This window comes from Ranitomeya imitator, chromosome 4 (genome assembly GCF_032444005.1).
Source record: "Ranitomeya imitator isolate aRanImi1 chromosome 4, aRanImi1.pri, whole genome shotgun sequence".
Lineage (NCBI taxonomy): Eukaryota > Metazoa > Chordata > Amphibia > Anura > Dendrobatidae > Ranitomeya > Ranitomeya imitator.
Genome location: NC_091285.1, coordinates 532,111,805 through 532,134,361, shown reverse-complemented (window position 1 = coordinate 532,134,361; position 22,557 = coordinate 532,111,805). Strand labels below are relative to the sequence as shown.

Sequence of the window (22,557 nt, the reverse complement as noted above, 5' to 3'; positions counted from 1 at the left end):
CAATTATTATTCAACCCCTAGGTTTAATATTTTGTGGAATAACCTTTGTTTGCAATTACAGCTAATAATCGTCTTTTATAAGGCCTGATCAGGCCGGCACAGGTCTCTGGAGTTATCTTGGCCCACTCCTCCATGCAGATCTTCTCCAAGTTATCTAGGTTCTTTGGGTGTCTCATGTGGACTTTAATCTTGAGCTCCTTCCACAAGTTTTCAATTGGGTTAAGGTCAGGAGACTGACTAGGCCACTGCAACACCTTGATTTTTTGCCTCTTGAACCAGGCCTTGCTTTTCTTGGCTGTGTGCTTTGGGTCGTTGTCTTGTTGGAAGATGAAATGACGACCCATCTTAAGATCCTTGATGGAGGAGCGGAGGTTCTTGGCCAAAATCTCCAGGTAGGCCGTGCTATCCATCTTCCCATGGATGCGGACCAGATGGCCAGGCCCCTTGGCTGAGAAACAGCCCCACAGCATGATGCTGCCACCACCATGCTTGACTGTAGGGATGGTATTTTTGGGGTCGTATGCAGTGCCATCCAGTCTCCAAACGTCACGTGTGTGGTTGGCACCAAAGATCTCGATCTTGGTCTCATCAGACCAGAGAACCTTGAACCAGTCAGTCTCAGAGTCCTCCAAGTGATCATGAACAAACTGTAGACGAGCCTTGACATGACGCTTTGAAAGTAAATGTGCCTTACGGGCTCGTCTGGAACGGAGACCATTGCGGTGGAGTACGTTACTTATGGTATTGACTGAAACCAATGTCCCCACTGCCATGAGATCTTCCCGGAGCTCCTTCCTTGTTGTCCTTGGGTTAGCCTTGACTCTTCGGACAAGCCTGGCCTCGGCACGGGAGGAAACTTTCAAAGGCTGTCCAGGCCGTGGAAGGCTAACAGTAGTTCCATACGCCTTCCACTTCCGGATGATGCTCCCAACAGTGGAGACAGGTAGGCCCAACTCCTTGGAAAGGGTTTTGTACCCCTTGCCAGCCTTGTGACCCTCCACGATCTTGTCTCTGATGGCCTTGGAATGCTCCTTTGTCTTTCCCATGTTGACCATGTATGAGTGCTGTTCACAAGTTTGGGGAGGGTCTTAAATAGTCAGAAAAGGCTGGAAAAAGAGATAATTAATCCAAACATGTGAAGCTCATTGTTCTTTGTGTCTGAACTACTTCTTAATACTTTAGGGGAACCAAACAGAATTCTGGTGGGTTGAGGGGTTGAATAATAAATGACCCTCTGAAAAGACTTTTCACAATTTAAAAAAAAAATAAAGAAAGAAATAACATTCTTTTTTTGCTGCAGTGCATTTCACACTTCCAGGCTGATCTACAGTCCAAATGTCACAATGCCAAGTTAATTCCAAATGTGTAAACCTGCTAAATCTGCAGGGGGTTGAATACTACTTGTAGGCACTGTATATACCTTTTAAAGGGGTTGTCAAGAACTGCTGTATTGAGGATCTTTCCGCTACATCCACCAATCAGCTGAAGGACACAAATAACATATCTGTAACACCACAGCGCCACACACCATGTGCGACTACTGGGTACGGCAGATCAGTTCCCATTGAAGTGTATGGGTTTAATAAGTCCTATGCCACACTCCCTAAATTGGTCAGTCTAGTTTGGAAATATTTTAGAGCGGTGCTTCCTGAAGTTTGAGGCCTCACAGCCCCATGTTGTTGGTGTGGCACTGTTGGAGAGGCGGTTTTGGTAGAAGTGATTATACACTGAACAGGCCTTTCTATGGTGGCACCAATCTGTGGTTTAAGAACATGACTGACTCTTTTTATACTTATGTAAAGGAAACCCCCCACACATTTTCCTTGTTTAGCTATCCATGTATTGTAGTGTAAGTGCGTTTATATATTTACTGATTGTCATCTTCCCCAGTTTCCAGCGCCGCTCTGGTCCTCTTCTAAGTCACATGAGTGCTCCTCCTCTTAGCCGACTCACACGTGGACCATTGGGCTGAGTGCTGCTACGTCCTCAGTGTAGGCTTTTGTGGACCCTAATAAGGATCCATAGACTTCCATTGAGTAAGTGACACATCAAACCCTGTGTGATTTGGGAAGTCGGAATTTAAGTCATGTGACTTAGTATAGAGGACCAGAGTGGTGCTGGAAACCGGAGGAGATGGCGATAGGTAAGAATATTAATATACCTAAACTACATTACATACTGCAGATAGCTAGAGAGGATGAAGCAAAAAAATAGTTGGGAGTGCTTCGTTAATGTTACTGAATGTTAATTAAACGATACCCCTTAGACCCCAGTCCAGAGCCTCTCATCTAGCCAAATTAGTTCTCATGCTTCGCACTGACGAGGGCCAACAGCCCGAAACACCGTGTCTGCGAATTGAGATACTAATTTGGCTTTTATCCTAAGTCATATTGCACGACTCGTTAAAGAGTTGATTGTGACTTGTAGGATCGCTACTTCCAACAGGTGGCGCTATAGAGTTAAGTCCTCTTTTTCTCAGAAGAGGCAATTTGGATATCATTAATGTTATACATTGTTGTATAACAACGCCCCAGTAGAAGAGGACTGAGGAACCTGCATTAGGCCTCTTTCACACTTCCGTCATTTGTCTCACGTTGAAATACGTCGAGTTTTGAAAAAACAGGATCCTGAAAATTAGTCTGCAGGATCCTGTTTTTTCCCATAGACTTGTATTAGCGACGGATTGTGACGGATGGCCATCCGTTTCATCCGTCGTGCACTGGATCCGTTGGAAAATAGCGGTTCGTCGTGGAGAGAAAACGCTCAGAGGAACGTTTTTTCTGGACTTCGGAAAATCGGTCAGCGACGAATCCTGCACTGTCCTTCGTCGGCTATAATGGAAGCCTATGGGCGCAGGATCCATCACACACAGGAATCCAGCGACATTTCCCTTTTTTTTCCCTCTGAGCTTGCCCAGAAGGATTTTCAAGGCAGGGGAAAATCTCCCTCTCTCTCTCATGCTTTTGGGGGGAAATACTTCTGTATATTCAGAGTCCACTTGGACACATTTTTTTTGGGGGGGGGGGGGGTGGGGGGGTCAGACAGTAAAGTAACATTTTTTTTTTTTCTGGCAGCATTCAAAGGTGTTCAGCACAATATACTTCTGTGTGTAATTGGGGGCATGTGTGTTTATAGGAGAGGGCTCCTGCACCTCTGTGCCAACCCCAGTGCAGCACCTTACAATATATAGACACAATATGGCCACATGTTCGAGCCATATGGCTTTATATTTGTCAAAAACTGACCCAAGTTATGATATTAGAGCTCTCTAAAAATGGCATATATGAAAATAAAAGGAAGTATTTGGAAAAAGTACTGTGATTAGCTTACCTTCCAGCCCTAGGTGTTGTTACAAGGAGGCGGACTCGGATATTTGCCCGGGTTGTGACCAGTTATTCTGGCCAGATAGATTCCGCATGGTGAAGCTGATGTTGACTGCGAGTGAAAACGTCTAATGCTGCCAAACAACACTTAGCTGAGAACCCTTTATGGGAAACCAGATCTATCTCACATGCAACTGGTATTCAACGTCTAAATATGTCCCTTCATATTGTGTCCATCTTTGTACTACAATAACCATACATGTCTGGCACGCTTGCCGACCGCGCACGCCAGGCCCAGAGCTGCAGATTTTCCGTTGTGTTAAATCCCAGATTCCGAGCAGCGGTTGTCCTGCCAAGACTTTCTTTTCTAGGCTGTTCTTTAAAGCGTCTTGGATTTATTCAGCAGTAGCATGAAGAAAGTCCCCTAAAAGGAGAGTGTAACTACCATCACATCTGGCGTGCACAACAAAGCCACGGCCTGCAAACCATGCTTGTGTTAAATGTTTATGGACCTTAAGACGTGTCCCTTTATATCCCTCCAAAAGAAGGATCACTCTCGTGCTATATAAATACTTACCATTTATTTCTGGAAAAGTGCTGTATTCATCATTATGGATTTTTGAAATGGCATTTCTTGAAAGGTCACTGAACCCCAAACCTTCAGCTTTTGCTGCCTCTTGTATATGCGGACATCATATCGAGAAATTATATTACGAACCCCAAATGGAGACAGACTCTATAGAAGAACACAACCTTTATTGGCCCAAAGGCCACATTGTCATAGTCAGGGCCACTAAACTAATCCAGGGGCCACACTAATTACTTTATTTCACATTTGTGGCATATCGAAAGCATTTACCACAAATGTCTCATAGGTACAAATTCTACTTACAGGACTTTTACCTCCAAAAATCAGCACTTTAATAATAGTGCGTTCACACTGAGGATTTTTACGGAGATTTCAAAATAGATTCTGCTTCTAAATCCACGTAAAAAACGTTTCGGGTTAAGAGACCCCATTCTCCTGGTGTCTGAGGTGCCCAGAGATGTCTACACAGGGCACCATTAGTACTTGCCAGCTTCCATCTCACAGGCAGACAGTGCTGCAATATTGTTACACTATAGCAGAGCTCAGAGAGAAGCAAAAATGTGTTTGCAAGAAGACAAATTTCATTTCTCCTGTTCTGTGTTAGTTACTTGTCTCACACTGATATCTCTACCTTCATGTAAAATCAGCTCTGGAGGCAGAGTTATCTCCAGTCACCATCCTCCCAGGAGCCTGGAAGAGATCACTTATATAAAGTGATAACAGATGATTTCTCAGCAACAGCACATCTGATATGGGACACACAGGGAGGACTGATTACAGATCGCTATAACCTATATGCCCATATTAATAGTTTAGATAGATCACCACATTTGACCTATGTAACAAAAACTATGTGAAAGAAAAAACTACATTGGAAAAAGGATTACAATAGGTGTAAATAGGAATTGTGATAGTTTTTCCATATCAATCCATCTGTCAAGACAAGTAGTCTCTGGGTGCATGCACATGGTATAGAGCCTGTTCTGCAGAACATAGGAGCCGTACAGATCCCTAGTACAGGTCCATGTAGCCTCCGTGTGCTGCCATACACATGGAGATATTCTGGAAACTATTGGACATATTTATCAATACCATCTAATTACTAGACTGTGCCAACATAGACTAGACAGTCCTAAACTGTGCCAAATGTATCAAATTGGTTCATACTGTTTAATAAATCTGGTGCATCTTTATACCGTCTGGTCCAAGATTAGACCAGTTGCTTTGTGGCAAAAATTAGCAGTAATATTTTTGCACCTTTTTATTTTTATATGGTGTCATATGGTAAGACACTCCACCTTTCATAGAAGACGGGACGAGCCATGGGAATGGTCTAAAATACATAATACGGTCATAAAGGACGATTTTTCTGGAGCATTTAGCTTGATCAATCTGATTGTTTCCATATATATGGCAACGGCCATGCCACAAATGTTATTCTGTTGAAAAAGCCTCTTCATGAAATTGTAAGGTTACAGAGCTAGAATATGGAAGCCTCAGAGTCCTGCCTCTCTATGGGAGCCTCAGAGCCCTGCCTCTCTATGGGAGCCTCGGAGTCCTGCCTCTCTATGGGAGCCTCGGAGTCCTGCCTCTCTATGGGAGCCTCGGAGTCCTGCCACCCTATGGGAGCCTCGGAGTCCTGCCACCCTATGAGAGCCTCTGAGTCCTGCCTCTCTATGGGAGCCTCGGAGTCCTGCCACCCTATGAGAGTCTTGGAATCCTGCTTCCCTATGGGAGCCTCAGAGCCCTGCCTTCCTATGGGAGCCACGGAGTCCTGCCTCTCTATGGGAGCCTTGGAGTCCTGCCACCCTATGAGAGCCTCGGGGTCCTGCCTTCCTATGGGAGCCTTGGAGTCCTGCCTCTCTGGGAGCCTCGGAGTCCTGCCTCTCTATGGGAGCCACGGAGTACTGCCACCCTATGGGAGCCTCGGGGTCCTGCCACCCTATGGGAGCCTCAGAGTCCTGCACCCTATGAGAGCCTCGGGGTCCTGCCTTCCTATGGGAGCCTTGGAGTCCTGCCTCTCTGGGAGCCTCGGAGTCCTGCCACCCTATGAGAGCCTCGGGGTCCTGCATTCCTATGGGAGCCTCGGAGTCCTGCCTCTCTATGGGAGCCACGGAGTCCTGCCTCCCTATGGGAGCCTCAGAGTCCTGCCACCCTATGGGAGCCTCAGAGCCCTGCCTTCCTATGAGAGCCTCAGAGCCCTGCCTTCCTATGAGAGCCTCAGAACCCTGCCTTCCTATGAGAGCCTCAGAGTGCTGCCACCCTATGGGAGCCTCAGAGCCCTGCCTTCCTATGGGAGTCTCAGAGCCCTGCCTTCCTATGAGAGCCTCAGAGCCCTGCCTTCCTATGAGAGCCTCAGAGCCCTGCCACCCTATGGGAGCCTCAGAGCCCTGCCTTCCTATGGGAGCCTCAGAGCCCTGCCTTCCTATGGGAGCCTCAGAGCCCTGCCTTCCTATGGGAGCCTCAGAGCCCTGCCTTCCTATGGGAGCCTCAGAGCCCTGCCTTCCTATGGGAGCCTCAGAGCCCTGCCTCCCTATGGGAGCCTCAGAGCCCTGCCTTCCTATGGGAGCCTCAGAGCCCTGCCTTCCTATGGGAGTCTCAGAGCCCTGCCTTCCTATGAGAGCCTCAGAGCCCTGCCTTCCTATGAGAGCCTCAGAGCCCTGCCTTCCTATGGGAGCCTCAGAGCCCTGCCTTCCTATGGGAGCCTCAGAGCCCTGCCTTCCTATGGGAGCCTCAGAGCCCTGCCTTCCTATGGGAGCCTCAGAGCCCTGCCTTCCTATGGGAGCCTCAGAGCCCTGCCTCCCTATGGGAGCCTCAGAGCCCTGCCTTCCTATGGGAGCCTCAGAGCCCTGCCTTCCTATGGGAGCCTCAGAGCCCTGCCTTCCTATGGGAGCCTCAGAGCCCTGCCTTCCTATGGGAGCCTCAGAGCCCTGCCTTCCTATGGGAGCCTCAGAGCCCTGCCTCCCTATGGGAGCCTCAGAGCCCTGCCTTCCTATTGGAGCCTCGTAGTCCTGCCTTCCTATTGGAGCCTCGTAGTCCTGCCTTCCTATGGGAGCCTCAGAGCCCTGCCTTCCTATGGGAGCCTCAGAGCCCTGCCTTCCTATGGGAGCCTCAGAGCCCTGCCTTCCTATTGGAGCCTCGTAGTCCTGCCACCCTATAAGAGCCTCGGAGTCCTGCCACCCTATAAGAGCCTCGGAGTCCTGCCTTCCTATGGGAGCCTCTTATTCTGCGTCTCTCATGTGCACAGTCAAACCAACGAAAATTGTTCCGAACATCAGCTGCACAAAACCCTCCGACAGTATTGAGTATAGCACAATATTAATGTCTTAATACTTTTTTTTGTGTATTGCTAATCTGCAGCACATAGGGTCATCATTTTACAAATAATGTATGGTGGTATGACATCATATTGTAAAATAATCCTCTAGTATTATCTTCAGGATAAAGCATTTCCTGCTGCGATTATCAGAAGTATCAGTCAATTCCCCCGTCAGATATCGTATACAGTCGTGTGTCTGCTGCCTGTTTAATGCATCCGCAGCGGAGGAGCCGAGGTGAATTCTAAAACGTAGTTTAGAGGTCACTAGGTGAAGCATTTTCCATTTCTAACCCCCCGTAGCTTCTATTGCTTCAAACATTTGGTTTAAATAAGTCAACGAAAAAAAAACAAAAAAAGCGCAACAATTTGTTATAGACTAGCCCGACAGGCTCCTGGCGTCCACTGCGACTCCTGGACTCATCTTATTGACTTATTAAAAAAAAAAAGTTGTGTTGTGGATGCATTATTTTACAGTAGTTTGGTCATTTCATTTGTACGCTGTCCGCTGTAGACAATCCCTAATTATTGGAAGACTTCGCTGAGCTGATAACGAACCCCAGCAATCAGCTGTAATTGTATGAAAACTCCACAATAAGCATTCAGTTTCATTATAGCGCCACCAAGAGGAAAATGAAGCATTGCACAGTGTCCATGCCAATCAGTGGGTTGTCTGCAGGGCAGGACCCCCAGAGTGACAGCTGCGCTCTCCATATTCCCCCAGAAATAAGGACCCTGAAGAGATCTCATTTACTAATAGAATAAATGGAAACATGTTTTCTAGTTTTTATCTGTGGTAATTCTGACTTTCTCACAGGATTAAAAATGACAAATACTTCATGTTATCAACTAGTGCTGCTGTATGAGAGCTAAGGACACTACTGGGAATTATGGGGCTGGGTCATTGAAGCTTTTACCCCAGAAAAGGGGCAGAAAAGTCACAAATGATTCGTGCGCAACGCTGAGTTGTCAACAAGTTTGCTACATCATGCCATTTTGAATCCGCTCCACCGAAATAGGCAGAGCTAGGGAGGGGACGGGCATGATCACATCCGCCTGCTCAGTTCATCAAAAGTGCCAGCGTTTAGTATAGAAGAAATGCTACTCCAGTCACTGACTGAAGTTAGCATTTCTAGCGCGGAGCACAGAGGTAGACGCCACTCAGAAGTGCTCTTAATGAATTCGGCACCTTGAATTCCAGCAAGAATGGTGTAGCATAAATGCACTGCGCCAGGCTTCATCCGCATGTGAGTGTCTTTATGGATACAAAGATCGTTTCCACCTCAAGTATTGTGTGCTCTCTTCAGTAGGACTGTTCTGGCAAAAAGGGGACTGTTAGAAGTTATAGTATGGTAGGCGGCATAATGTTCCGCTAGGTCGTAATGCTTTCATGTTCTTGTAGATTGAGAGCCCTCGCGGGCAGGGTCCTCTCTCCTCCTGTACCAGTTGTGACTTGTATTGTTCAAGATGATTGTACTTGTTTTTATTACAGTATGTATACTACTACTCACATGTAAAGCGTCATGGAATAAATGGTGCTATAATAGTCTAATATATAAAGCTGAATGTGTGTGTGTATGTATGTCCGGGATTGGCATCTGCACCGTCGCAGCTACAGCCACAAAATTTTGCACAGTCACACGTCTGAACCCCGCGAGCGTCATAGACTATGTTGTGAGGCGAAATTTTAACCCTGCGTGTTCCAATTCACCAAACAATTTTGCCCCTATCTACATAATGGGGAAAAAGTGAAAGGAAAAGTGTTGGAGGCAAATTGACAGCTGCCAGATGTGAACAAGGGGGACTTAAAGAATGAGAGCAATGGCGCCAAAGAGTATATACCGTACAGTTGCTAAGGTGGGGCCCCGACATGGGATACTCACCACACATGGGGATATGAACACACACACAAAATGCGCCACACACTACCTTGTGCTTGAACACATATACCACCCTCAGCACACATTTCACCACACATACACCAACCTCGCCACATAAAAGTCGAAACACAAAAGTCGCCACTCAAAACTCGCCACTCGCAAAACACGCCACGTGCAAAACTAGGCTCACGCAAATCTCTCCACACGTGCAAAACTCACCTCATGGAAAACTCGCCACACACGGAAAAATTGCCACATGCACAAAAGTTGCCTCACACAAAACTTGCACATACTCAAAACGCACCACACATAAAACTCGCCATGCGCAAAACTTGCACCACACAACTTGCTACACTAACCTGTCACATGCAACTCGACATAAAAAGTTGCTACACGCATGTCGCCACACAAAATTCATCTCACAAAAGTCGCTACATGCATGTCGCCACATGCAACTCAACACACACAACTTGCCACATGAAACTCGCCCTAAAAAACACACAAGTCTGGTATTATCCTTCAAAAATAAAAATCTGATTAATAAGCAGACAAACTACAAGAGCAACAACTGTACCATATAGGAAATACGGCAGCTGTCAGTCACATAACCTGTCTATTATGTGTATGTGTGAGCTAATATATACTGCCAGGGGGGAGGGCTTCCTGTTGACTGGGGATTTATCAGGCTGCCAATTTAGCTTACAAATACTGAGGTAAAAATACTGAGAAAATAACGTGTGAACGAGGTCTAATACAGGGGAGATGACACAGGTATATACTTTATACAGGAGGAGATGACATACAGGTATATACTATATACAGGAGGAAATGACACACAGGTATATACTATACACAGGAGGAGATGACATACTGGTATATACTATATACAGGGGAGATGACATACAGGTACATACTTTATACAGGGGAGACGACACACAGGTATATACTATATACAGGGGAGATGACAGGTATATACAGGAGGAGATGACACACAGGTATATACTATATACAGGAGCAGATGACACACAGGTACAGTCATGGCCAAAAGTATTGACACCCCTGCAATTCTGTCAGATAATACTCATTTTCTTCCTGAAAATGATTGCAAACACAAATTATTTGGTATTATTATCTTCATTTAATTTGTCTTAAATGAAAAAAACACAAAAGAAAATGAAGCAAAACATTGATCATTTCACACAAAACTCCAAAAATGGGCCAGACAAAAGTATTGGCACCCTCAGCCTAATACTTGGTCGCACAACCTTTATACCAAAATAACTGCGACCAACCGCTTCCGGTAACCATCAATGAGTTTCTTACAAAGCTCTGCTGGAATTTTAGACCATTCTTCTTTGGCAAACTGCTCCAGGTCCCTGATATTTGAAGGGTGCCTTCTCCAAACTGCCATTTTTAGATCTCTCCACAGGTGTTCTATGGGATTCAGGTCTGGACTCATTGCTGGCCACCTTAGAAGTCTCCAGTGCTTTCTCTCAAACCATTTTCTAGTGCTTTGTGAAGTGTGTTTTGGGTCATTGTCCTGCTGGAAGACCCATGACCTCTGAGGCAGACCCAGCTTTCTCACACTGGGCCCTACATTATGCTGCAAAATTTGTTGGTAGTCTTCAGACTTCATAATGCCATGCACACGGTCAAGCAGTCCAGTGCCAGAGGCAGCAAAGCAGCCCCAAAACATCAGGGAACCTCCGCCATGTTTGACTGTAGGGACCGTGTTCTTTTCTTTGAATGCGTCTTTTTTTCTCCTGTAAACGCTATGTTGATGCCTTTGCCCAAAAAGCTCTACTTTTGTCTCATCTGACCAGAGAACATTCTTACAAAACGTTTTAGGCTTTTTCAGGTAAGTTTTGGCAAACTCCTGCCTGGCTTTTTTATGTCTCGGGGTAAGAAGTGGGGTCTTCCTGGGTCTCCTTCCATACAGTCCCTTTTCATTCAGACGCCAACGGATAGTATGGGTTGACACTGTTGTACCCTCGGACTGCAGGGCAGCTTGAACTTGTTTGCATGTTAGTCGAGGTTCTTTAGCCAAAATCCGCACAATCTTGCATTGAAATCTCTTGTCAATTTTTCTTTTCCGTCCACATCTAGGGAGGTTAGCCACAGTGCCATGGGCTCTAAACTTCTTGATGACACTGCGCACGGTAGACACAGGAACATTCAGGTCTTTGGAGATGAACTTGTAACCTTGAGATTGCTTATGCTTCCTCACAATTTGGTTTCTCAAGTCCTCAGACAGTTCTTTGGTCTTCTTTCTTTTCTCCATGCTCAATGTGGTACACACAAGGACACAGGACAGAGGTTGAGTCAACTTTAATCCATGTCAACTGGCTGCAAATATGATTTAGTTATTGCCAACACCTGTTAGGTGCCACAGGTACGTTACAGGTGCTGTTAATTACACAAATTGGAGAAGCATCACATGATTTTTCAAACAGTGCCAATACTTTTGTCCACCCCCTTTTTATGTTTGGTGTGGAATGATATCCAATTTCGCTTTAGGACAATACTTTTTGTGCTTTTTCATTTAAGACAAATTAAATGAAGATAATAATACCAAATAATTTGTGTTTGCAATCCTTTTCAAGAAGAAAATGAGTATTATCTGACAGAATTGCAGGGGTGTCAATACTTTTGGCCATGACTGTATATACTATATACAGGAGGAGATGACTTACAGGTATATACTATATACAGGAGGAGATGACATGTATATACTATATACATGAGGAGATGACATACAGGTATATACTATATAAAAGAGGGGATGACACATAGGTATATAGAGGAGGAGATGACATACAGGGGACAATACAAATATCTCGCTGAGGATCTGTTTATACCAAGGAAGGTGACGGGCACAAGGGGGCATTCTTTGCGTCTGGAGGAGAAAAGGTTTTTCCACCAACATAGAAGAGGATTCTTTACTGTTAGGGCAGTGAGAATCTGGAATTGCTTGCCTGAGGAGGTGGTGATGGCGATCTCAGTCGAGGGGTTCAAGAGAGGCCTGGATGTCTTCCTGGAGCAGAACAATATTGTATCATACAATTAGATTCTGTAGAAGGACATAGATCTGGGGATTTATTATGATGGAATATAGGCTGAACTGGATGGACAAATGTCTTTTTTCGGCCTTACTAACTATGTTACTATGTTACAGCAGGTATATACAATATACAGGGGAGATGACATACAGGTATATACTATATACAGGAGATGACATACAGGTATATACTATATATAGAAGGAGAGGATATACAGGTATATAGTATATACAGAACAGATGACATACAGGTATATACTATATAGAGGAGGAGATGACATACAGCGGGAATATACTATTTACAGGGGAGATGACATACAGGTATATACTATATACAGGAGATGACATACAGGTGTATAATATATATAAGGGAGATGACAAACATGTATATACTGAGGGGAAAATGAGAGGTGTGAGATGAAAATGAGGGGTATGAGGTGAAAATGAAAAGGTGTGAGTGCAAAATGAGAGGAGTGAGGGAAAATAGTGGAGTGATCGGAAAATGACAGATGTGAGGTCGAAATGACAAATGTTAGCAGGGAATGAGAGGAGTGAGGGGGAAAATGAGAGGAGTGAGGGGGAAAGTGAGAGGAGTGAGGGGGAAAGTGAGAGGTGTAAGGGAGAAAATGAGAGATGTGAGGGGGAAAATGAGAGGGGTGATGGGAAAATAAGAGAAGTGAGGTGCTATAACTAACCACAGATATTTACTATGCCCAGGCAACGCCGGGCTCTTCAGTTAGTAAATAATAATAATAATGTGCGTGGGAAACTTGTTCATGAGACCGGAGGCAGCCTACATTAGAGACATATCGTCAACTATTGTTTCTCACCCATTTAATTACGAAACTGCTAAAAATGTTAATGAACTTGATAGTTTGTTGCAAAAATTTGTATCTATTTTTTCGAGTCTTGATGGAAAGCTATAGAAGGTAATTTACTATAGTACATGACAAAAGCAGAATAGAAGATGGAAAAGGCTGAAATTGTGCATCATTCCTGCTCCTTTATTTAACTTGAAGCAGGGATTAAAATATTCTCCTTGACTTGTTTCTAGGGCTCTGACATAAGGTATCCAGCTACAACTCCCCACCGCACATTGCATATGGTTCGGCTATAGTCTGTATACACAGAGCAGCCCCTTTGAAGCTATGTTTAGCCATGTAACTGTGTGCCAGCTTTGTGCAATGTGGGAGATCAGTCATTTCCCGACCCGTCGTGAGCTCTTAATGCCCGTACATGGAGTAGTGCTATCAATTAGTGTGGTCAATCTTCTATCAATCAAGATGGGCTCTGACCGAATCCCACTTGTGCCGTCACTGCTGAACTTGGAGCTTTGTGAAATGAGCTTGGAAAAAATGCTGAAACCAGCTCCTCAGATGAAAAGCGGCATTTTTTCCAAATGCATAACAGGAAGTTTGGATGGCTCGGAGCAGTACAGAATTGCATGTGATAAAAATACCTCTAATGAGACACAAATGTGCTCCATCGCCTCCGATTTGCTACCAGTAAACAACATTCTTGAGCCGTGTGTCTGCCGAACAGTGGAAGTAGGGACAGCAGCTTTTCATATACCCCAGGCCGAGGGTGCCTTAACTCCTACCGTGTCTTCACGTGACGCATTACTGCCGCCTTATTGTGACAAATATAAGGTTAGCGGCTAAATCATTTCCCAATTACTGTCCGACCATGGTGCTATAAATATATTGTGGGTGTATGAATGTGTAGTACGCACTATATACATGCTTATTCCTTACAGATGAAGTTTATTAACAAAACACGTCAGTGGAAACTAGCCCAAAACATTCTTTATATTTGCACATATAGACGTCATTTACAGAACAGCCATGCACAATGGCATCACGTTGGGAAAGCAGTTATTATGAAACCAACATTTTGTGTTTTATCTGGGAAAATACTTTTTTTTATGGAAAGCAATGGATTATTGTTCTTTTAGCCCCCTTTTATTTGTTACAGGTATGACTATCCCTGAAGAGGATGCCGAGGTTGGACAAGGGAGTAAATATTGCCTTGTTGCCATCGGAAGACTGCAGGTCAGAATGCTAATGTTACTATAACTAAAGGGTTATTCCCAGGATAGTAAGGATAATGACCTGGGCAATACTAAGGAAATCATGAAAACATTATTTGTTAGTGGCTCTTAATTGCTGGGTGTCTGAATGCTAGGACCCCCAGAGGCTTGTAAGTTATCCCCTAGCCTCTGGATTATCTTGGGAATAACCCTTTTACTCCTTCTACTTCTCAATGTGTGTTCATAATTCAGTTTTTGTCCAGAGTTCAGGTACATACACTATATGGACAATATTATTTGGGCCACCTATACATTACACAGACAGTGTCATGATCTGTACTTTTTTCCCTGTCCTGTATTTTGTATAATATGTCATGATGTGATGCGACTTCTCTTTCGTTGTATTTACTGTACATTTTGCAATGTCATGGGGTGTATGTAACTAACCTGTCTCCTTCCCCCAATACTTGCAGCCCTGAGCTATAATGTAATTAAGCTTTGTCCACACCACTAGGGAAGGAATAGCCATTCTTCCTCACAGCAGGTGGCTAGTCAAATGCACATAATGAATAGACTAAGTGGAGCCAACCAGTCTAGAATCTTCTGCTGGACCCAACCATTGAATAGAAGGTGTGACCCCTAACCCCCCTTCATGGGCGGATCCCAGGAGCTCAGACAATCCATTCTTATTTTGAGATCAGATGTGAGTTGATCCTTGAAGGAGAAGTAGTGGGGATTCTTAGCTGAGGCAAGACCCCACGTCCAGCTGTGACTGCGGAAGCGAACGGGGCGAGACTTGAGCTGAGGACATATCTCGTCGTTCGTGAGATTGTTTTGGGATCCCTTGGACTAATTGTGGACTATTGCTTTGTTACCTGGCACAAGGATTATCGGGAGGTGCCCCCGAACCTGTTCCATTGGACTAATTGTGGACTCTGTAGATCTACCTGCATGTGTTGTTCCAGCGTTCTTGATAATAAATCTGTGGAATCATCCCTTGGCCTATTGTCCCTTCTTGCTCTGCCGTACACCCCGTCACAAACTGGTGGCAAGCAGTGGGATCAGAGCAGAAGGAATGGAGGACAATGGCACAACATCGGGAACCAACACCGCAGAGTACAAGAACTGGACTTTGGGGAGCCTACAATCAAAGGCCCGTGAAGTAGGAGTCCGTTTTAAGGGACTCTCCAAGGAGCAGCTTATTGAGGCTTTGGAAGGAGTTCGCCTGCAAGATGACGCTGAGGAAGGACCCTCACAGCAAATGGAGGAAAGACTGCAGCCGGAGGTAAATACCCAAAAAAGTCAGTGGGTTGTGTGGTACGAGCAGGAGTTGGCATTGCTGGGAGAAGAGGCCACCATAGACGATAAGAGGGAGGCCATTCACAGAGCTCAGGAGATGGCATTGCTGGAGAGGCAGATCGCTTTGTAAGCAGCTAGAAGCTCCAGACAGACTGTAACCCCAGCACCCACCATGAGGGAACTCACCAGAGTGTCCCGCAAAGACTTCAAGCCCTTTAATGAGGCTGCAGGCGACATTGAGGGCTTCTTCCAGGACTTTGAGCATCAGTGTCGATTAATGGAAGTCCCGGAAAGGGAACGAGTCCGACATCTGGTGGGGCTCTTAGAGGGTGGAGCTGCCGCAGCCTATAGAGCTGTGGACCCTCAGGGGAACTGTGAGTATGCGGAGATTAAACGGACTATTCTAGAACATTATGCTGTTACCCCAGACACTTACAGGACTCAGTTCCGTACTTTAGCCTGTGATGAGGAAGTGTCTTTCAAGATGTATGCCCACAGACTCAAACAAATATGTCATCGCTGGCTGGAGGCAGAGGAGGCCTTAACCTGGGAGACCTTCCTCCAGGTTATCCTAAAAGAGCAGTTTTACTTCAAGTGCCCTGCTGAGATCCGGGAATGGGTGCGTGAGAGGAGACCAGCCACTGTGGAGGAAGCTGCAGCTCTAGCTGATGAGGCTCTCACCATCAAGCCTCAGTGGAGGGTTCTGTTGGAGGATGGAGAGAGGCCTACCAGCTCCACAACACCGGTGGCCCCCTGTTCTTCTGTCCCCATTGTTCCCCGTTCCTCTAAGCCACCACCTCATGCTGATACCCGTGTAAATGTGCCTCCAGTTGCTTCTACTGCGTTTTCTGGAATACGACGAGGAGAGGAAGTAGCAGAGCGCAGGTGTTACGGTTGTGGGCATCTGGGGCATCTGCAGGCCTCATGCCCACCCAGCTCATGGAGAAGTCGTCCTCAAACCCCTACAGCACCTTCAGGTGGGAGCCGGCCTCCAGGTTCCCTTACCCCTCGCCCAAGAGGACGCCTTGGATGGAGTGAGACCCAGCAGAGATGCTATCGATGTTGACAGCCGGGGCATCTGCAAGCCTCCTGCCCAGCTGTTCAAATGAGGATTAATCCTGTACACAGTCGTATTATTAATTATGTACAGCCAAGTGCCATGGAGGACGACGTGTCACCACTACGTGAGGACTGGCCTTGTGCCTCACCCACCCATGTTGCACCACTAGGAGTTTATGGTGTGCGACCCGCAGCTATGACGACTTCTGCTCATCGAGGTAAGCACTTGCAGGAGGTCGTGCTGGATGGACAGAGACTTATTGGATTTTGTGACTCAGGACACTGGCTGATCCCCGAGTGGTTCGGCCTGAGGCAATCCATCGAGGACCTGGGATTGTCATTGAACTGGCTGGTGGACAATGGAGGACTATTCCCACAGCCACTGTGGATCTGAACTTTGGTTTTGGGGTCAGGCGATGTGTGGTTGGGGTGATGGGTGGTCTGCCTGCAGATGTTCTCCTGGGCAATGATGTGGGAGAGCTACAATGCCAATTCGTGGCTGCATGAAACCACATGTAAGTTACGCTCTGCCTGTGTGTACTTAACCAGCGACCTGTAGAAGTCCCTGGTACGTACACAAATTGGGAGGGGAAGGGATTGTCATGATCTGTACTTTTTTCCCTGTCCTGTATTTTGTATAATATGTCATGATGTGATGCGACTTCTCTTTCGTTGTATTTACTGTACATTTTGCAATGTCATGGAGTGTATGTAACTAACCTGTCTCCTTCCCCCAATACTTGCAGCCCTGAGCTATAATGTAATTAAGCTTTGTCCACACCACTAGGGAAGGAATAGCCATTCTTCCTCACAGCAGGTGGCTAGTCAAATGCACATAATGAATAGACTAAGTGGAGCCAACCAGTCTAGAATCTTCTGCTGGACCCAACCATTGAATAGAAGGTGTGACCCCTAACCCCCCTTCATGGGCGGATCCCAGGAGCTCAGACAATCCATTCTTATTTTAAGATCAGATGTGAGTTGATCCTTGAAGGAGAAGGAGTGGGGATTCTTAGCTGAGGCAAGACCCCACGTCCAGCTGTGACTGCGGAAGCGAACGGGGCGAGACTTGAGCTGAGGACATATCTCGTCGTTCGTGAGATTGTTTTGGGATCCCTTGGACTAATTGTGGACTATTGCTTTGTTACCTGGCACAAGGATTATCGGGAGGTGCCCCCGAACCTGTTCCATTGGACTAATTGTGGACTCTGTAGATCTACCTGCATGTGTTGTTCCAGCGTTCTTGATAATAAATCTGTGGAATCATCCCTTGGCCTATTGTCCCTTCTTGCTCTGCCGTACACCCCGTCACAGACAGGACCTTTTATGAGATCCTATTCTAAATTCATAGGCATTTGGCTACCACTTTCCAGATAAAACATCTTCAGCTTTTCTGGGAAGGCTTTCTACAAGAGTTGGAATTTGTTGGAATTTTTGCCCATTCATCCAAGAGCATACATGCTAGTGTACCCCAAACTTGGTGTCCAGGGAAAGCAGAGACCTCTGCTGACAGCGTTCTCCCTCCTCAACATGTTCTCACTATACAATACACACTGACAGTGCGCTCTGTTGCCGGTTTGTCACTTCTAATTAGAGGCGGTGAGGGAGCGCACTGTCACTGTTACAAAAGGAATATTGCACAGGGAGTTCATACTGTGCATGCAGCCAACGTATAATTAGCAGACCAGGCACTAGCCCAGCCAATGAAATGGACGTCACTGATGACTCTTTGTTTCACAGTGGAACAGCAGCTGCGGCAGTGACCGAAGCCCTGGCCCCTCATGACATCCAGTTTGAGTATCCCAGTATGCACTGGGTATTCTCAAATGAAATGTCATCAAAACAAGTAAAAGAAATAAAGAAATTAGGTAGCACAGAGAGGGAATGGCAGAGATTTTTTAATTAAAATACTGTATATTAAAAAAGTGATTATATAGACATTTAGGATTAAAATCAACTTTGGTTTTGGACCATCCCGTTAAGATTTTCATTCAGTGAAACTAAGGGGTCTAGGCTAATAACCCTCCTCAACCAATCATTATAGGTGGCACAATGCAGTCAGGCAGGTAACGTTCTCCTGACATTCAGCACACTGAGACTTATCACATGTCTCTATCTGGCAGTCTGATGGACATGTCTCTCCACAGAACATGCTTGAAAGTAATGTGCTGTACAACCCTCCATGTGGCCCTTGGCATTGTGCTTGGTGGTGGAAGACTTGCTTGCAGCTGCTTGGTCATGGAAACCCATTCCATGAAGCTTGTCATTGTGCGTGGTGGTGTAAGACTTGCTTGCAGTTGCTCGGTTGTGGAAACCCATTCCATGAAGCTTGGCATTGTGTGGTGGAAGACTTGCTTGCAGCTGCTTGGTCATGGAAACCCATTCCATGAAGCTTGTCATTGTGCGTGGTGGTGTAAGACTTGCTTGCAGCTGCTCGGTTGTGGAAACCCATTCCATGAAGCTTGGCATTGTGTGGTGGAAGACTTGCTTGCAGCTGCTTGGTCATGGAAACCCATTCCATGAAGCTTGTCATTGTGCGTGGTGGTGTAAGACTTGCTTGCAGCTGCTCGGTCGTGGAAACCCATTCCTTGAAGCTTGGCATTGTGTGGTGGAAGACTTGCTTGCAGCTGCTTGGTCATGGAAACCCATTCCATGAAGCTCCTGTGTACAGTTTTTTGCTGTTGTTAATGCCAGAGGAGGGTTGGAGCTCTGCTCACTTATGTACTTAGGTGCCTCAGTACTCTGCTAACCCATTCTGTAACTTTATATAGTTTACAATTTGTGGCTGAGTTGCTTTGGTTCCTAGCTGATCGTTAAATATTTAAAGGGGCTGTCCACTACTTGGACAACCCCATCTCAATCACTATGTTCCCGCCTTATAAAATAATAACCGCTGTACTCTCTTCCAGCGCGAATGCCATTCTACATTGTGTCACGCGAGCCCTGCAGCCAGTTGGCGGACGCTTCATTCTCTCCTTCGAATGTAATTGACATCCGGACGAAGTCTGAGCTTCAGCTGTTCTCACTTTCTCCGGATATCTGATTTGTCTGAAGGAGGAGCGAGTGAAGCGGTTGGTGGTGGCTGCAGGACTTCCGTGACATAACTATGTAACGTGAGCCCCAGGAGAGCCAGTGCCTGGCTAGGTAATGGATTTTATACACCTGCAGCCAATGGTACTGAATGAAAAAACTGAATTTAGTGATCAAGAGGTGTGTCCCAATACTTTTGTCCACATAGTGTACTACTCAACCAGTGTTAGCATAAAACAGAGTATATAAACTTTTCATTATATCTCCATCCACCACCTAGGCTTAGACCACCATTGTTCTGTTTTCTAAAAACACATTTTTTCTTTTTACGGTCTGTCAGATGCATTTCACTCCATCTTCCCTTCTCACACACGTGCACTGATTCATTCGTAAGTTCTCTGTATTATTTCTACCACAGAGTATACTGTATATCATGGGATAAAGTTTATACTAACTAACTTTTTCAGGTCACAAGTTCTCCTGGGAGCCTGGATATGAATGGAATGTCTCTCCCCACCGAATTCTTATCGCGACATAGCACAGATGGAGTGATCACATTTGTAGACCCCCGCTGCATCAGCGTGATAGGGTACCAGCCACAGGTTAGTGGTCGGACCAGTTACCATCTGTTGTATGTCTGCAGTGTAGCAAGCGAATGCATGTTGTGGTGAGGGTTAATTCTGCTGTAACGGCGTGCCTCACTGTCCTCTAAAATCACTGCTTTCTATTTATTTACTGTTTCACGATCCACTCCTTTTGATCACAGTTTGGACATTTTTGTTGGTTCTGCATTACTAATTTAGAATGTATGTGGCCTACATTTGTACTTTACATTTTAAAGAACCTGAAAAGCTATAGATTTTACCAAGACACTATTTACTATTAGAAAACAGCTTTTTCTTGTCTGTCTAGGATCTTCTGGGAAAGGACATTATTGAGTTCTGCCATCCTGAAGACCAAAGTCATCTTCGAGAAAGTTTCCAGCAGGTACATGGTGTTGACGGACATTGAAACAAATGACATTGAAAGTTATCGAAAATTATGTTGATGTTTTTTTGTATGTCTTGTGTATATCAGTGTTGTTTGATGTGCTATTTCTGGATGGTTTGCTGTCTGAATTCCTTCTTGCCCTGTGTTTTACCTAATGCATATTACATTTCCCATGAGACCCCTCTGGTTCTGTTACATTACATAGTTCTTCCCTGCTGTATGCTGTAGCGTCCCGGAATATCCTGTATGATGCAGCTTTAGCCTGTATGTCCTGCCTTCTGCTGGGGCTGAATTTCTTCCTCTCCGTTTTTAGTTGTGTGCAGCTGCATTTAATAGAAATACCCTGAATATTTAGCAAATAGCACTTCTAGAAATAGACAGGCAGTGGGGGTTAGAAAAGTTCTCATAGTTCTGCAGATTATTCTATGGACTATTATCACTGTACTACATATAATACAGACATTTTATAGCGCAGATTAATGAAAACCCTGTGACATAAAAAAGAATCTTTCCAAATAGCACAATATGCGCATACTGGCCTGACGCATATTTTAAAGTTTACAATTTTTGCACTACTTGTCCACTTTCCATATAATACAGGTTATTGGTTATTTGTAACCTTCCTCCTTGCCAAGCTTGTTAGACAGTTTAACTTTACATCTAATCCGTGACGTTGCAGCGTCCTCGCTAGCGATATCGTCCAGTGTGACAGGCAGCAGCGATCAGGCCCCTGCTGTGCTGTCGCTGGTCGGGGAAGAAAGTCCAGAACTTTATTTGGTCGCTGGACTCCCCGCAGACATCGCTGAATCGGCGTGTGTGACACCGATTCAGCGATGTCTTCACTGGTAACCAGGGTAAACATCGGGTAACTAAGCGCAGGGCCGCGCTTAGTAACCCGATGTTTACCCTGGTTACCATCCTAAAAGTAAAAAAAACAAACACTACATACTTACCTACAGCCGTCTGTCCTCCAGCGCTGTGCTCTGCTCTCCTCCTGTACTGGCTGTGAGCGTCGGTCAGCCGGAAAGCAGAGCGGTGACGTCACCGCTCTGCTTTCCGGCCGCTGTGCTCACACAGACAGTACAGGAGGAGTGCAGAGCACAGCGCTGGAGGACAGACGGCTGTAGGTAAGTATGTACTGTTTGTTTTTTTTACTTTTAGGATGGTAACCAGGGTAAACATCGGGTTACTAAGCGCGGCCCTGCGCTTAGTTACCCGATGTTTACCCTGGTTACCTGCATCGTTGGTCGCTGGAGAGCGGTCTGTGTGACAGCTCTCCAGCGACCAAACAGCGACGCTGCAGCGATCCGGATCGTTGTCGGTATCGCTGCAGCGTCGCTAAGTGTGACGGTACCTTAATTCTATAAGATAGATGCAGAGATAGATATATATAATATCCAGATGTTGAAATGTAATGGAACATCTGCTTTATATAATGCCTTTCCACTTACATTGACATATTTACATGTCCAGCTTTGTAGGTGAACCTACATAACGATTTTCTGTGCCTGTTCTATCTGAAGAAGTCAAAAATCCAGGTGCGCTTGTGCAAAGTAGCCGTAAGGGTATGTTTTGCTTGTTGCAAAGTACGCATGGTTATAAAATCCGATGTGGACGGGGTTTCATCCGTAGCAGCACTGTAGCTTGCAAATGTTCTCTGACAAATGTCTGCCCTAGCAGATGGACTTTAGGCCACATAAGGCTCGGTTAATACTCAGATTCCCTATTTGTCGCAGAGGCAGACACCTTTTTGCTTGCAGGTTTGACAAATTACATACAGAGGAAACTACAAAACGTTTTGCTGCCACTTTATAGGATCGTTTTGCATCTAATTTTTTGCGCTGTGTTTGAGCACAGTCTAAGAAGAGCACTGCCCATTGTATTAGACATCTATCAAAGTTCAGCTACGCATTGAATCTCATGTTCTTGTAAAGACTAGAAGACAATATTTGTTCATGAAATGAAGTATAAAATGTTGCCTTCA

At 45.4% G+C, this 22,557-nt stretch overlaps 1 protein-coding gene across 4 annotated transcripts in view; it reads left to right on the top strand.

Annotated features, from left to right (window-relative positions):
• ARNT2 (aryl hydrocarbon receptor nuclear translocator 2) overlaps positions 1–22,557 on the top strand; it is a 147,117-nt gene that overhangs the window by 97,831 nt on the left and 26,729 nt on the right. For all 4 annotated transcript variants that reach the window (XM_069766201.1, XM_069766202.1, XM_069766204.1 and 1 more), the window contains 3 exons: positions 14,141–14,217; positions 20,051–20,185; positions 20,496–20,570. In XM_069766201.1, the coding sequence (XP_069622302.1) occupies positions 14,141–14,217; positions 20,051–20,185; positions 20,496–20,570 (287 nt within the window). The remainder of the gene's footprint in view (positions 1–14,140; positions 14,218–20,050; positions 20,186–20,495; positions 20,571–22,557) is intronic.